General features: G+C 39.0%; 2 protein-coding genes and 2 long non-coding RNA genes across 6 annotated transcripts in view; 1 reads left to right on the forward strand and 3 right to left on the reverse strand.

Moving 5' to 3' along the window:
* The first annotated feature begins 5237 nt into the window (after positions 1–5237).
* Positions 5238–6445, forward strand: LOC110925773. The gene is made up of 3 exons (XR_002584721.2): positions 5238–5594; positions 5912–6003; positions 6073–6445. It is a non-coding gene; the product is annotated as an uncharacterized LOC110925773 (long non-coding RNA).
* Positions 6446–8922: 2477 nt separating this feature from the next.
* LOC110923598 lies at positions 8923–9567 on the reverse strand. Its single transcript, XR_002584179.2, has 2 exons — positions 9443–9567; positions 8923–9297 (listed from the first exon to the last, which is right to left on the reverse strand). It is a non-coding gene; the product is annotated as an uncharacterized LOC110923598 (long non-coding RNA).
* A 3662-nt stretch (positions 9568–13229) lies between these two features.
* Positions 13230–13810, reverse strand: LOC110924650. The gene is made up of 2 exons (XM_022168644.1): positions 13745–13810; positions 13230–13631 (listed from the first exon to the last, which is right to left on the reverse strand). The coding sequence occupies exons 1-2, from the start codon at positions 13808–13810 to the stop codon at positions 13230–13232; spliced, it is 468 nt and encodes a 155-aa protein (XP_022024336.1).
* An 874-nt stretch (positions 13811–14684) lies between these two features.
* LOC110926189 (uncharacterized GPI-anchored protein At1g61900) overlaps positions 14685–16451 on the reverse strand; it is a 58563-nt gene continuing 56796 nt past the window's right edge. For all 3 annotated transcript variants that reach the window (XM_022169945.1, XM_035986561.1, XM_022169944.2), the window contains 5 exons: positions 16018–16263; positions 15895–15909; positions 15662–15805; positions 15441–15485; positions 14685–15045 (listed from right to left, as the gene is read on the reverse strand). In XM_022169945.1, the coding sequence (XP_022025637.1) occupies positions 14975–15045; positions 15441–15485; positions 15662–15805; positions 15895–15909; positions 16018–16263 (521 nt within the window). In that variant the 3' untranslated portion in view covers positions 14685–14974. The remainder of the gene's footprint in view (positions 15046–15440; positions 15486–15661; positions 15806–15894; positions 15910–16017; positions 16264–16451) is intronic.

The following is a 16451-nucleotide window of genomic DNA, read 5'->3' on the forward strand; positions in this document are numbered from 1 at the left end:
GCCCGTAAACTTTGATGGCACAGGAGGTGCTGTCGCCTTTGTCCGCTGGGCTGAGAAAACTGAATCTGTTCTTCGCATGAGCAAATGCGCACTGGATCAGCAAGTCACCTATATCTCTGGGCTATTTTTGGATGGAGCCCTATCCTGGTGGAATTTGCAAGTACAGACACTTGGCGAAGCTGCTGCCTACGCGCTGACCTGGACCGAACTGAAGGAACTCATGCACAAAAAGTACTGTTCCCGCGCTGAAATCCAGAGATTGGAGACCGAGTTCTGGCATTTGAAAATGGAAGGACCAAAGATAGCAGAGTATGTTCAGAGGTTCCACGACTTGTCGCATGTGGTACCCTACATGGTCACTCCTGAGTTCAAGAGAATTGAACGTTTCATTTGGGGATTAGCTCCTCAAATTATAAGCATGGTGACCTCCTCCAAACCTGTGACTATCACTGAAGCCATTGATTTAAGCGTGGCTCTCACAGAGGAGGCAATTCGTTTGAACAAGTTTGATGAAGTTGAGCCTAAGAAGAAAGAGACTCATGTGGAGTCATCAGGAGGAAACAAGCGGAAGTTTTCAAACTTCAAGCAGGGCACCGGGGTGGTGGTTAAGAAAGGGGAATCAAGTGTGTCAGCTCAGGTTACAACTGGTAATGGGAAGAAAGGAAAGGGATACATGGGCACCCAGCCCAAGTGTAATAACTGCCAGCGCCATCATTCTGGCCGTTGTGGGTTGAAGGTTTGTGAAGCATGTGGAAAGACTGGCCACCTGAAGGAGTCTTGTTGGGCCACTGATGGCCAGGGAGGCCAGAGAGGATTTGGAAACAGAAACACCAACCGGGGCGGAAATGGAAATCGCCCCCAAGGGAACAATGGAGGTGATGGAAACTGAGTCAACAATGCTAACCAAGCGGGCGCCATGAATCGTAACCAGAGAAACAATCAAGTGGGAAACGGTGGTGGAAATGGGCAGAGACCCGGATGTTTCAGGCTCAGTCTTGGAGGCTGAGGCTCGGTCTTGGAGGCCGAGGCTCGATCTTAGAGATCGAGGTAGATGGCTAGTGAGACCAGGAAGAGTAGGCTCAATCATGAAGGCTGAGGCTCGGTCATGGAGGCCGAGGCTCGATCTAGGAGGTCGAGGTGGATGATAGAGCACTCTTAGAGACTGGGAGGAATTTGGCTTGTGGGACTAGGAATGTCAGTCTAGGAGACTAGGAGGCTAGTGGGACTAGGAGAATGATGTGATTTCTTACTTGGTGACTTATGTGATTACTTGATTGTATGACTGATTATTTGTGCATATTTGTGTTTATGTTACAGACTCATGGACTCGCCCGGTACAGGCGATTCGGACACCACTGGACCCATACCTGTAGTATCTGATGACCTCACATCCTCAGAGCACGAGGTGCACACTTCTGACTATACCAGCACTGACGAGGACGATTTTCAGCCCTTCGCACTACCTGAGGGTGCTGATGAGCCTGCAGATGGCCCTCCCGTTGAGTACCTACCGTTAGTAGAGATTCCGGCTCCTATACCCTTAGCCGTTTATCCTGCGTATGATTTGCTTCTTGTCGCCGAGGCTGACGGCGATATTGATCTGTATGACGATGAGCCCATAGAGGATGATGATCTTCTCGAGGATGAGATCCAGGGCGAGGCCCTTCTTCCTGCTGGCGATCTTCTGATGATCGCTGATGCTCCCGCCGAGGATTCGCCCGCGCACTCTCCGGTCCCAGACTCCTTTGAGTCCGTGGCATCCGCACCTTCCCACACATTGAGCGCACAGCACTTTTCGCATGGCTCAGATCCTGACCAGGCATCCTCTGTTGCTCCTATTCCCAGTTTTGCGTTTGACCATGATGACATAGAGGATTCTGATCCTATCTTCCCTCCGGGATTCGACCCGGATCATGATATAGAGTTCATACCGATGGATCAGCCCATGGAGGATCCAGCTGACCCCGTCGATCCTATCGAACCCGAGTTTGACTTCGAGATGGCTTTTGATGATCCCGAGCCTGCCATGGCTCCTGAGCAGGCAGCCGCTCTAGACCCTATGTTTGAGCATGACCCCGTACATGTTGGCATCCCTATTGAGCCTGTTATAGCTGACCCACCTATCGATGATCACCTTGTGGATGCTCCATTGCTGGAGGGTGATCATGTCATTGCTGCCGACCCTGTTGTTCCCCCACCTGTTGTTGATATACCTGTTGACCATCCTGTCGATCACATTGCACCCGTTCACCCTTTTGTTGCTCCCCCACCTGATCCCATTCCACTAGAGCCCGAGCATGCACTGTTCGCGGCACACATGGATCCACCAGACGAGCACGCACAGCACGGGTGGATCCCTGCTGATGAGGATGTTCCACCTATTCCCCCACACCACACTGATACACGACATATTGATTTCTCTTTTCAGGTTCCTCAGTTTGTACCTCCAGCGAGACCTAGAGAGGGTTCTTCGGCCCATCCTTTTGGGCATGTGCCGATGTCTGTTCCTTTCAGGCCACAGTTTCCACCTGTTTTACCATCTGTTTCACCGTTTCACGTGGCACCTTTTGACCCCACCCGTGAGCCTTTACTCTGGTCCTCACCACCTGTCATGCCACCGACTGATCCTTACCATCCATTCCATGTGGGACACACTATTGAGGACGTTTTGATGTCTTTCGTTTTTCAGCATGAGTCACACACGCAGCGCATCCAGGAGCTTGAGAGAGCTCAGCTGCCACCATGTTCGTGTCACGGTCAGACACACTCTCCCTTGCAGCCCTCTCGACCTGTACCCCCAGATTATGCTGCACGTCTCTTTGCTTTAGAGCAGTAGGTTGCTTCATTCATCCGTACTCAGAGAGCCATGGAGGAGGACTGGCTCCAGTTACGTCGTTTGTTTTACACTCACTTTCCCCCTCCTCCACCGCCATCTGTATAGAGCTCATCAGTACTGTTTGGGTAGACGTTGGTGAGAGGACCGCGATTGCTTTTGACTGCACAGCATTTTTGGAGACTACATGATGATTCTGACTTTTGTTGACATATATTTGATGTATTTGACACTGACTTGATATAGTTTTTGGATAGGGGTGATGTAGCCCCTAGTTGATTGATGATTGTATGACACAGTGATGTACTGATACACTTACTACGTGGTCTCGATATATGGCAATCGCAGTATTCTCATCATATTTGATTTCGCTTGATTGCTTATTTATATTTTTATGACATGGGATGTTGTATGTATAATATTTGTGACATGGGATGTTGTGTGATTAGTATTTGTGAAGTATTGATAACATGAGATGTTATGTGCTATTACTATTACTATATACGTGCGCCTTACTATGGCCTGACCGACGTAAACACATCTTTAGAAGATGCCGCCGAGACGTCAACAACCGCAGATGCCTACCACTCAGGCAGAACTCCAGCAGATCATTGCTGCTGCCATCGCACAATACGCCGCCTCTCAAGGAGGGACTAGTGGAAGCAACTCTGGCAACACTGGCAACAACAACAACCCACCTCATGGTAACCCTAAGTCATTAAGACATACCATGACCTAAATGGATTTCCTTAGCAAGAATGCTAATGCCAATCATATGTTGTAATGTATGTGCAGGGTGCACCTACAAGCAGTTCTTAGACTGCAAGCCCGTAAACTTTGATGGCACAGGAGGTGCTGTCGCCTTTGTCCGCTGGGCTGAGAAAACTGAATCTGTTCTTCGCATGAGCAAATGCGCACTGGATCAGCAAGTCACCTATATCTCTGGGCTATTTTTGGATGGAGCCCTATCCTGGTGGAATTTGCAAGTACAGACACTTGGCGAAGCTGCTGCCTACGCGCTGACCTGGACCGAACTGAAGGAACTCATGCACAAAAAGTACTGTTCCCGCGCTGAAATCCAGAGATTGGAGACCGAGTTCTGGCATTTGAAAATGGAAGGACCAAAGATAGCAGAGTATGTTCAGAGGTTCCACGACTTGTCGCATGTGGTACCCTACATGGTCACTCCTGAGTTCAAGAGAATTGAACGTTTCATTTGGGGATTAGCTCCTCAAATTATAAGCATGGTGACCTCCTCCAAACCTGCGACTATCACTGAAGCCATTGATTTAAGCGTGGCTCTCACAGAGGAGGCAATTCGTTTGAACAAGTTTGATGAAGTTGAGCCTAAGAAGAAAGAGACTCATGTGGAGTCATCAGGAGGAAACAAGCGGAAGTTTTCAAACTTCAAGCAGGGCACCGGGGTGGTGGTTAAGAAAGGGGAATCAAGTGTGTCAGCTCAGGTTACAACTGGTAATGGGAAGAAAGGAAAGGGATACATGGGCACCCAGCCCAAGTGTAATAACTGCCAGCGCCATCATTCTGGCCGTTGTGGGTTGAAGGTTTGTGAAGCATGTGGAAAGACTGGCCACCTGAAGGAGTCTTGTTGGGCCACTGATGGCCAGGGAGGCCAGAGAGGATTTGGAAACAGAAACACCAACCGGGGCGGAAATGGAAATCGCCCCCAAGGGAACAATGGAGGTGATGGAAACTGAGTCAACAATGCTAACCAAGCGGGCGCCATGAATCGTAACCAGAGAAACAATCAAGTGGGAAACGGTGGTGGAAATGGGCAGAGACCCGGATGTTTCAACTGTGGTGATCTTGGGCACTACAAGAGGAATTGCCCGGAATTACACCAAGCCCGCGGAAGGGTTTTCAACATAGAAGCAAGGGAAGCGCGCCAGGATCCCAATGTTGTCACTGGTACGTTCCCTGTAAACCAACGCTATGCATCCGTTTTATTTGATACTGGCGCCGATTATAGCTTCGTATCATTAGAATTTAAGAACATGCTTGGTTTAGCCGCTAGTAAATTAGATGCTCCGTACTCAATCGAACTGGCGAATGGGAAGTTAGTAGAAGCTAACGAAGTGATTCGAGGCTGCGTAATCGAATTGGGAGAGCGTGAGTTCGCTCTAGATCTACTACCAGTCCAGTCCAGTTGGGAAGCTTCGACGTGGTAGTAGGAATGGATTGGTTATCAGGCAACAAGGCCGAGATAGTTTGTATATTTGAATGAAAAAAATAAAAAAATGCTTCTACTTCAGCGGTGTATATTTGAATGATAAAATAAAAAAAATATATGTTAAATTTTCATTAATTCACCAAAGAGGGTCTTAGTCGAAAGAAAAAATGCTACATTCTTTGCAATGGTGTATATTTGAATGATAAAATAAAAAAAAATATTTTTTTCATGGTTATACTTCAGCGAAAGAAGGAATGGAGGAGGAATAAAGTTGAAAGACACAAATTGCAGGCTCTTAATCATCGTTAAAAAATGGTGATGTTTCTTGGTACCTTTTGTTTTCATTTTTTGACCCGCTTGATCTTTATGGATCATAGAGGTAAAGTAAGTGCTGGAAGAGACACTTAAGGCCATGAAACCACATCAATTGCCACACCAACTTCATTTTTTTTTATTATTTTTACTATTTATTCGATTTAATAAAAATTTTCAGGAGGTTTCAAAATGTGATGTGGATCTGCATAGGATCCATTTTTTCTTCTTTGTACGAGTGGAAGCACAGGAAAGCCTAAGGTATTTACGAATCGTATACCTGATTTAACCTTTATTTAGTGATAGAGGTAGCAAAATGGGAGGTTAAGTGCATTGGGTAACTGGTTATAACAAGTTTGGGTTGAAACGGGTCGGGTTTGGTTAAGTTGACCCAGGCACTTTTCGTCTATTTTACAAATAATTAATGTGACTATTTTGATTACAAAACATTTGTTAAAAATATATGTTAAATTTTTGAATAACAACGATCTAGAAGGTTGTATGGCATCAAAAACCTGGTTTTTGGGGCAATCCCTTACCCGTTTCTGTTTTAACGAATTATGTTGGTCATTTAATAGGTTGTTCTACATACTACAACTACAGGGGAGACATGGTATACACTACATCAACATTCAAATATTCATTTTACTACAAACCATCTTATATACCGGTAATTGTTGATTTCATAACATTTTTTTAATTAATTGTATGTGTGTTCATATGTTAAGTACATTGATAGATATAGATCTCAGTGAGATTCTCAATTGTATGTTTCAAATGCCTGCGTCGTAACTATACTGAAGAGCAATTGGAAATTGATGGTTATGTGTTGAAAACCCCTCGACTTTCAAAAGCCCTGACATCCTCTTTGCTAATGGAATGGATTTTTTCACTTCAGTGAATGAAAATGGGCATGGGCTGTTTTTTTATCATTGGTATGTATTGCAACAAGAATACGTGTTGATTGCTTGTGTAGTTTTGGCATGTCATTATATTGCTAATATAGTCAGCTCATATTTGATATGATTTATATTCCTTAAGGTTATCGTTTTAAGCAATAGTTGTGGATGTTGTTAGCACCTTCACAAACCTTCTCATGAGAATCGGTTAGATTGCTTCAGCGAATATATATTTGTAAGCTTTCATTTAGGCTATGCTTATTCTTATCTGAACAAGACCCTCTGTTTGAAGCAAGTTTTCCTTTTAGCCAACTATTGGCTATATTTCTATTTGAACTTATTAGATGAAGTTCATATTTTATTGTGAAGTATATAAACAAGGGCCTAAAACATCTAAATAATGAACCTATGATAAGATATACACTTTCTTTTTTTATTTATTTGGATTTCTTTTACTCCTTTTGTCACGTAAAAGGTAAGTGTCTAATTGGGGTAACATGACACTTTATTTGTATTGTATTTTATTTATACCCTTATGATTTATCTAAATTACTTTCTCCAACCCAGGAAGCAGTCCAGGGTGATAACCTAGTATATATATATATATATATATATATATATATATATATATATATATATATATATATATATTGGAAAGAGATTATTTTTACTTAATTATTAAATAAGATATTTGTTACGAAGTAATACAAAACGTGTATTTTCTTGTCATGACATTTTGATTGCATAAATAGTAATTTATGAATATAAGTGTTGTCTTTTGGACTAAGTTAGATATATATTTTGTTTGTAGACCTAGTAAATATTTTTAGTGACTAGTAGGATTAATATATACTAGGTTTTATCGGTGTCGCGCGTTGCGGCGAAACGAGGCAAATGATAATGTTAAATAAACGATATTTGAAAATGAACCATATTGTTTCGAAAGCCAAACATTAGAATCGGTTTAGTTTATTATCATACTGTAAAAACGATACCAAATAAATACTCCAGTTTGAATGCAACTTCATTTTTAACAATACTTATATCGGAATCTACAGGAGGAAAAATAAACACAACTGCGTACCTAAGTATTTTTTTAATTAACGAAAGATAGTTATTAAAAAAATTAAATTAATTGGTATAGGTAATGTGATTTAAAAAAAGAATTATGAAAAATAAAAAGTAAATATGCTAATGGTAAATATAATAATAAGGTATAATACAAAAAATAAAAATATTAAAAAAAACTATATATTATTTTAAAAATAAAATTACTATTTATCTTCCTTCAACAACAATATATATAATTTGCTAAACGGCTATCTAGTTACATATATTGATTTAGTGGTTGATAATAGTATTAAATCTAATTTTTAATTAGACAAAAGCCCTAAGTATATGATGTATATTGATTTTATATAGTTTTGGTATTTTGGTTGTTTAGTATTTTTGGTGTTATATTTCTTTAGGGTGACTATTGGTTTTATGAATCTTTCCTCGAACACTTCACTCGTGCGGTTTTTACTTAAGGTTAAAAAGGATAGGAAACTGTGAGTAGATATTTACTTTTCCCCGTTTTATCACTTAAGTTTTTTGGGGTGCATTATGTGTCCTTATTTCATTTGCTTCATTTGTTCCTAACATTAACATGCAATTCAAAGTGTCATTATGTGTTACGTTATTTGTCCCTTATATTTCATAAACTTGTTTCATATAAATGCATCTACTTGTTACTCGTTTTGTGTCATATTGTTTCGTGTAGATCCACCAAGCCGGTTCCCCACGACCATGGGTTGAACTTCGATTCGGTCTTTTGGGCTTGAATCTCATATTTTTTTCGTTATCATTGTTTCATTATGTAATGTTCCGTTATCACATGTGGTTGTGGTGAACTATTGGAAATTGTGGTATTATTGGATTTGTTGGATGATTATGAATATCACATAAACACTTAAAGTTGCTTGTTACTTGTTTTAATAAATTAATAAACTAAAACATTTGTTTTTCAAAAACTAAGATCTATTCACCAACTCATTGTTGACCCAAAATCTTTTTGCGCTTGATACAACTACACAAGTATGAGTGGACTAAAGGTTGAAGACACATACATAGTAATTAAATTAAATGGATTATTGTTTATGACTTTTATCTTTTGAATATTATTTGAATCTTGTTGGATATTTCTATGATTATGTGTGACAAACTTAATTTGGATGCTTGTAATATTCAAACTTATAATAGTGTCATAAGCTATGGGCAAGAATCATGCCCCATACCTATCCGCTACGGGCCAGGGTGTGACAAACATTTTGTTTTTTCAGCACATTGTGCTTGTCTTCAAGCATGATTTATGCTTCAACCTTATTTCATCAGGCAAGGAAGAGGGTTCCTTTGGGTTTTGGCTTTCATCATCACCAGATCTTGCATAACCCCCCCCCCCCCTCAACCGACCCAAGAAGTGCAACCCAGAAAGCAACAAAAAACAAACACCTAAAGCAAGTAAAACGAACAAAGTACAACCCCCAATACATAGAAATATTATAAATTAACATTATATACATTTGATAAATCACCATTGATACTCATTTGATTTGTGTTATACTTTGTCTAAAGGATATGCGTTGTTATCATGCACAGTAATTATCCAAGATTATATAACAACTTATGATTTGTGGTAGTTGGTTCACATCTAGATAAGAATATAATCTCACATTATACATGTAAAACTTGTATTTTAAAATATCTAATATTGTTTAACCCGTTAATATGTTAATATGGGGGGTGGGGATATTCCACGGTCCTCCCAACCGCCGAGGTGATCCCACCTCGCAGACAGCCACCCAGCAAGCCTGAGTCTGGATTTTTGCAGTAACAGTTACACCATCCGGTAGGCATACATCTTCCTGTTTCTACACCTTCATCTCTACAGGTATAAAAACATTTTAATTCATTTGAAGGTGAATGTGTATCGCAATTCCCCCTGAATTTCTTACTTTGCCATTCTTGCTTGGTACATTTTGGAGGGGCAATTGAGTGTTCGCCAATACTACTGCTTTTTGTCATCACTGCAAATTAGAAACCAACACTAATTAATATCACAATTCACTACCAAACATACAAAGTAAAGTGATGTAGAAAATATTAAAAATTTCATGTAGAAAATATTGAAATTTCTTTTAGAAAAACTACAAAGAGAATTAAGATAGACACCAGAAGTGATGATGGCAACGATCATAATCAATTTTACACACAAAAAATGTAATGAAAGTGAACGTTTCATCGGCATCCTCATTTTAACATGTTTAAGATCGTTATCTTTTGTTGTTATTTATAGATGATTGCATGAATATTAAGCGTTTAGTATTACGATAGTTAAACATGCATACTAAATGAATAACATCACGTAGTTAACATGATCCCTAAAATTATGGATAGGAGAGGTGATCATGCATTACATACATTAATTTGGAAAAAAAACGTACAGCATTAAGTTAATCGTATCACAATTCACAATTCTATGTATAACAATATTTATTATGCACTAAATATATATTATATTAAACAAAAGTTGCTCTATGTATGAACGTATGTATATATAGGGATGGACCTTGAGTTGTGAGAATCGTGAGAACTAGGTCATCCAAAAGGTTTTTCTGAATTTTTTTCTCAAAAGTCACAAAAAATCATTTGTTTTAGTAAAAACAATTAAAAAAATGCCGCATACCCACATTTACATGAGGCATAAAAAAGAATATTTATCTTCGTACAAAAATTACACCAGTGCGTAAAAAAAACTTGTATCAGTCAAAACTACCGACTCAACAATTTTTTTTTACCTTTTTTACAGATGTGTTTATAATGTTTTCATCTACGTTTGTGTAAAAATAATTTGGCCCAACTAGCGCAGGAAAAAAAAGTTCTCATGGTTCTCACAACTCGTGGTGGTTCTCTTTTAAAACGAGCGATATATATATATATATATATATATATATGGGTAGGGATCCTAAGAGAAGTCCACCCTATTTGAGAAACTTGAGAAGCATTCTGGACCACACATTTCCCTAAGCTATTCGTAATATACGCATATGTATAGTTTAAACTTGACTATATACATATATGTATATTGACTTATACACATATGTATATAGTCAATTTTAAACTATACATATATGTATATTACGAAAAGCTTTGAGAAAATGTGTGGTCCAAAATGCTTCTCAAGTTTCTCAATTAGCCTAGTACTTCTCACATGATCCTAACATATATATATATATATATATATATATATATATATATATATATATATATATATATATACACTAGTATTTTACCCGCGCGATGCGGCGGGAAACATATCACTTAGGTTGGTAAGTTTAGGGCTATGTATGGGCGGTTCGGCTTTGAGCCATAACCAAAACCAAATTCGCGATGCAACGGAAAACACAAAACTTGTTAGTAATTCTAAGGGTGAATTTATGTCACGGATAAAATGACAACGTATATTAGCTAATTCCATTGAATGTTAACTAAACTTTGGTATGGGGTGGCTTCTTGGTGTAAACATGCCCTATCAATATATTCTTGCAACAGGACACTTAGCAACTTAAGAGTTTGCAGCTTATCACTTTTTTATTTGGAAAAACATTATTATCTGGAACATACTTAATTTATCCACATTAATAACCAACTGTTTATACTATTAACCGAACCACTTTCCTAACAACTGACCAGTTTAGGTAGCCCATAAAAGGTCTTAAGAGTATACACCACATGTAACGGTCACAAGTGATATACTCGCACCTTAAACTTTACAAACATGTTTGTTTTTTATGGAACCAACGTGTCAAAAAAATTACAGCTTCTGGGATACGTTGGTCTGTCGATTCCTCTACATAGATTTTGCAAATATACCAATTAAGGGTTTTGATCTTAGCTGGCACAAGAAACCTGAAAATAGGTAACATGGTAAGTAAATCATTTGCACAACTACAGAAAATTAAAAAAAAAATCAATCTACCAAGATATTATTTATATTCTAAATGGGTCAAAGTTATAACCTTGATGATAGTAGTCTATACAAATAATGTGCCTCTTCTACTTTTAATGGAATTTGAATGCCAAATCATACTGCAATGACACATAAACTGTAGCCGAAATATTTCAATCCAAAATTTTAAAGAATGGCCAACAACATTACTTTTACGAATAATACAATTGATAGTTGTTATACTAAGGACCACATCCTACACCAGCTAAAATTATAGTAGGTGTAGTAAACCAAGAATCACCAGCTCTTTGAGCAATCCAGTAGCAAGTTCAATCGCCAAACTGATTGTGTCTCTCGAAATTGTAGTTAGTAGTCCAGCCCATAATAAAATTCATTAAAACCCATGAGCTAGTTACCTTCAAACCAACTGAAAGATTCGCATGAACAATAATCCACGACTTCTTAAAAAGTTAAACGAAAAAAAAAATACAGCTCTATCAAGTACACAACTACTTGCAGTTCTTTATATTTCTCTATGAACGGGTATTTACGCCCGCCTAGTCGTTGGTCGAAAATAGACACTGGGATTATGAAAGATAAGTTGTTGGAAACCAACGTTTGTCATGAAATGGAAAATAGCATGTATTCATAATCATGCGCGGGATAGTTACGTGCTCAGTAAAGGTCGCGCAGGACCTGTAGCGCATGACCACTTCAGAAGGTACAAAAGATACAAGTGGCAGATGAAAAGAGCCAATCCGCATCCTCCAGGCTCTGCCCAATCGTGCTCCACGATCGCCTGACGTGCAGGAGACAAAAAGTACTCAAGGACGACTACGTGGCACCAATGACAGGGCAGAGACACCTGCCCCACGATCTCCACTTACCTGCTGATGGCAGAGGGACAACGAGGCCGACAACAGTGACACGTGGCTCCAATCACAGTGCGCCAGCGCCGGAAAACCTCTAGAAGCCACCAACGGTCGACACCAGTGAGACAAGGAGCATATCCGCTACGTTGCCGCCTTCCGACCCAAGGCCAATCAGCCCACATCCTCTTACACCTCTCCGGCTATAAATAGAGACCTCAGTTCACAGGTTAAATATACCATTCCCTCTATTCTGACTCTTAATATTTACTTACCTCCTCCAAACAGTCGCTTATTCTCTCGCCGGAGCCTGGTTAAGAGGGAAACCCCCATATTCCCCTCTTAACGAGTAACGGTGTTGTGTTTTGCAGGATTAACAGATCATTAAGGAGCTCAGAAAGTCTTAAGAAGATTAACCCTTATGGTAGAAACATAAACCAAACTAATCAACCCCTAAAATTAGTTACGTGTTTCTTCAGTAACACTTTTCAAATTATACCTAAGTAAGAGGACGCGCTGATCATGCTTACAAAGGTTCGTTTGGGCTCGGCCCATTCTCTCTCGTGCAATACACAAAGACTCTCATGGGCTAGACTCACAGTTTTCATATATCATGCCAAGAAAATAAATTTACTGTATTTTCTCAACAACTTTAAAACCGGTTATCAAGAAGATTTATTTTAAATCTTTTCAAAACAAACTATGAACTCGCTCAACTTTATATTGACTTTTTCGCATGTTCTTTCTCAGGTTAAATTTCTCAAACTACGGAACGGTTGGAATAGGAGAACCATTGAAGATTCGAGTACTTAGTGGGCGTTCGTTTTCTAGAAGTCTTAGCTTATTTGCTTCCGCTGTGCAATGAAGATACCGGTCCAGTCACGCCAGCTCTGATATTTCAGGGTGTGACGCGCATAGGGTAGGTATTTGAGGCTGTAAGGTTTTGAGGAGGTGTATGAGGGTTGAGGTTGTAAGTCAGGTCACGTTAGGAATGGGGGGTATGGTTTGGGTGGTGTTCGGTGCAGGATTGGTCGGCTTTGGTGGTCTCGGTCTACGCTGATAACAGTGGGAATAAGGGACGATAACCATTGGTTTGGGCCAAAGAGGATGTTGGAAAGTAAATACATCAGGTATGGGGTCCTTAAGAAACCGATAGGTCGATATGGGTGTAGGGATGGTATATGGAAATACTTGATTGGCTAGTCGATAGGTCGGTAACAAGGTGATCAACGACCGTTAGTTGATTAGCCAAGTCCTTTAGCCGTTGAAAGTAGTCGTCTAGAGACGAGCATGCAGCAAGGGTGAGGATGCAAATTTTTGTTTCCAAGGCGGTAGCACTGGCCTTCTTGTTACTAAGAAAGTTTTTCTCCAATTTGACCCAACCATCCCTAGTTGTCGAGTCAGAAGCGAGGACACGAACAAGAAGATCACCAGATATAGTACTGTAGATCCACTGTAGAACCAGTACATCGAGCTCTTTCCAATCCGCATAGTTTTCAGCCGTGGATGCAGGTGGTGGAGAACCATCTATGTGATTCGATACCTTATAAGGCCACCATGTTCAATTAAAAAGCTTAATCCAGGATGAGTAGATGACTTTGATGCCATCGAGGGTGCGTATTTTAGGGTGCGTATTTTGGTCTGTATATTGGTGACAGAATATGCAAGGTGGAATGGGGCGGCCTTGATGGAAGATGATTCAGATTTATCTTCGTTAGGCATGATTGAGATCAGAAAAAAAAAAAAAAAGAAAAGAGGAAAGGGTAGAAGGGCTACGACAAAGAGAAGAAATTAGGGTTTTTCAGAACCGAAGCTCTGATACCATAAAAGTGGTTTATGGTATTGATTCTTGATCATCACATAAGAATACATAAACCCTTTATATATGGGAGAATACAATAAAAACTCTAGCACTATTTATGGAATTGAATTACCTCATACAAAACAATATATATCCTAATTATATATAGGGTGCTAATAATTTTCTCTATCTTTTTCACTTAAATAATATTTTTTATACATTTATCATTAGCTTTTTTACTGTCCTCCACTCACAACTTTAAGAAAATATTAAAAATTGATAAAGCTAAATAGTGTTCCCCAAATATATAGACGAACAGCAACAATTTCTCTTTCCTCCACTCACATCACTTTTTATAATATGCAGAACCCACTAACATAAAAAAAAATTAAAAATGTTGAATGGGATGTGAATGCTCTTATACCCTACCCAAAAGAAAACCCGGCATTGGATATTAAAAGAAACCCAAATATTCCAAGAACTGGTTCGATATCCAACGCTACCTGTCGGGTATTTACTGGGTCCATACCCTATGATTTAAGACCGGGCCCAACTCAAGTATACCCGAGCCTACACGGTCAACCCGAAACCAGAATCGGAAAAACCTGACCCCTTCCTCTTGCAACGCCCGGTTTTAGACTTTGTTGACCGGAAGTAGGTATGACAAAACCCTGAAATGTGCACCTCTACCGGAATAGGTTAAACCACCTACCATCCCTAAGTTGTCCCTGTAACAATCGCCTGTGTAAAAAACAACCTAGAAATTACATCCCATTAGATGTGCAACAATGAAACTATAGTTAAATGATTGTAGATTGTATGCCTTGAAAATATTTACATGCACTCACTTTCTTTACAGAATTCTTATTACATAACACTATGCAAGAATGCTTAAACAACAGCTCAACTTCAATACAAACTTTTTTCTTTTAACATTTGCAAGTTAAACGAATTCCCCGCCAAATATCTTCACCATTTTCACATTCTTGTGTCTCGGAGTTTAACGGGGCCACTCAGGAGGGTTAGTTTTTAAGAAAGTCTGACCTTTCAACTATAAGTAAGCAAGATCTTGATCCATTAGAAAGTCAACGAGGCGTCGCAAGAATGAATGTCATCGCGTAAACAAGAAGAAACATAACAGCATCGGCGTAGAGACCTGTTAGTACATATTACATTAGGTGCGAGGATTAATAAATATCTATACACACAGAGAGAACAATCATGTGAGAAACACAAAGTTACTCAAGAACCAAAAAAACCACCATCAACCAAGCATCTTTGTGGAAATTAAAAAAAAAAAGATTAATATATGTGTGTATAATATAGTGTTATGATCAAATATAAATACATTGAACATGCTATGCATACAAATAACTAGAGTAATTATCCTAACATTAGAGTAATTAGTGTTACTTTACATTTGTAGCATTTTCATTTTGTCCTCGTTGATCTACAAATATTTTTTTTTTACAATACTAACCTTTCAATACAAAAATACATACACACATACAAAAATATATGTATAAGGAAAGGTTAAGAATTCGAATTTACCTCTTTGTCCAGAAGTTGCTGCAGGAAGTGCAGGGACCTTTACAGCTGCATGATCAGAAAGAGGTACACAAAATAAGCTTGATATAAGCTTGTTTTAAAAATGGTGAGTCGCTCGAGACGCTTAGGCCCCAACAGTAGAGGCACGAGGCACACTTTTTAAAACTAAGGATATAAAGATAATTAAGTTTATAACAAGGGTGATTTCGGGTGCAAAAACTTACTTTTGTTGCACGATGAAGGGGCAGGATGTGAAACGGAAGGCCACGGTGCGGGAATGTGATCATTGAGATCGCAAATGAAGCTCACTCGTGAATATTTGTCGAATGTTGCATCTGAAGGCAAGCTAGGAAGAAGGCATCCCGACCCTATTTCGTCCATACAAACACATTTAATGCATCATTAAATAAAAAATATTAATTATTATAACTGCTAATGAGAGATTTTTTAAAATTACCTTGCATTCCGTTTGCTGCAATTGAGTTGTGGATTCCAACATGCCAAGAAATGATATAAACTATGAGCATCGAGTAACATGATCGAAAAATTCATGTTAAATAAACGGAAACAAAAAACAAACCTTGGAGGGAGAAGTCTTGGAGGTTTACATGACAAAGATTATAGACATTGTTCGTTATGTTTTCTTTTTGTAACTTGTGCCCAAGTGAAGCCGCACAATTTATCGCTTGCAAATTGGTTAAAAAGCTTTGCTTTTGCAAGTGAGATACATAACTTCCCATTGCATTACAACATGATGTATGGTTGCTAATCTCATCTCCACAACCTTGTGCGACAGGTCGGACATTTGGCAAAACCAATGGGCAAACTGAAATCAACATAACAATTTATTTATTTATTTATTTATTTATTTATTTATTTATTTATTATTTATTTATTTAATTTTTTTTGACCTTTAAAAAAAACCACAGGTACTGTTTTCGCAATTTTTAAACTATTGGACTGCAATAGTTATTTTCAGCAAATCACAGGGCCGAAAAAGGTAATTAACTACAG

This window comes from Helianthus annuus, chromosome 17 (assembly GCF_002127325.2).
Source record: "Helianthus annuus cultivar XRQ/B chromosome 17, HanXRQr2.0-SUNRISE, whole genome shotgun sequence".
Classification (NCBI taxonomy): domain Eukaryota; kingdom Viridiplantae; phylum Streptophyta; class Magnoliopsida; order Asterales; family Asteraceae; genus Helianthus; species Helianthus annuus.

What these genes read in the sequence shown, in the direction of transcription:
- LOC110924650 (XM_022168644.1), bottom strand. Translation starts at nt 13,810, where the DNA reads ATGCCTAACGAAGATAAATCTGAATCATCTTCCATCAAGGCCGCCCCA. An exon ending in CATTCCACCTTGCATATTCT is followed by an intron (nt 13,632 to 13,744) that starts GTCACCAATATA and finishes TGGCCTTATAAG; the next exon opens with GTATCGAATCACATAGATGG.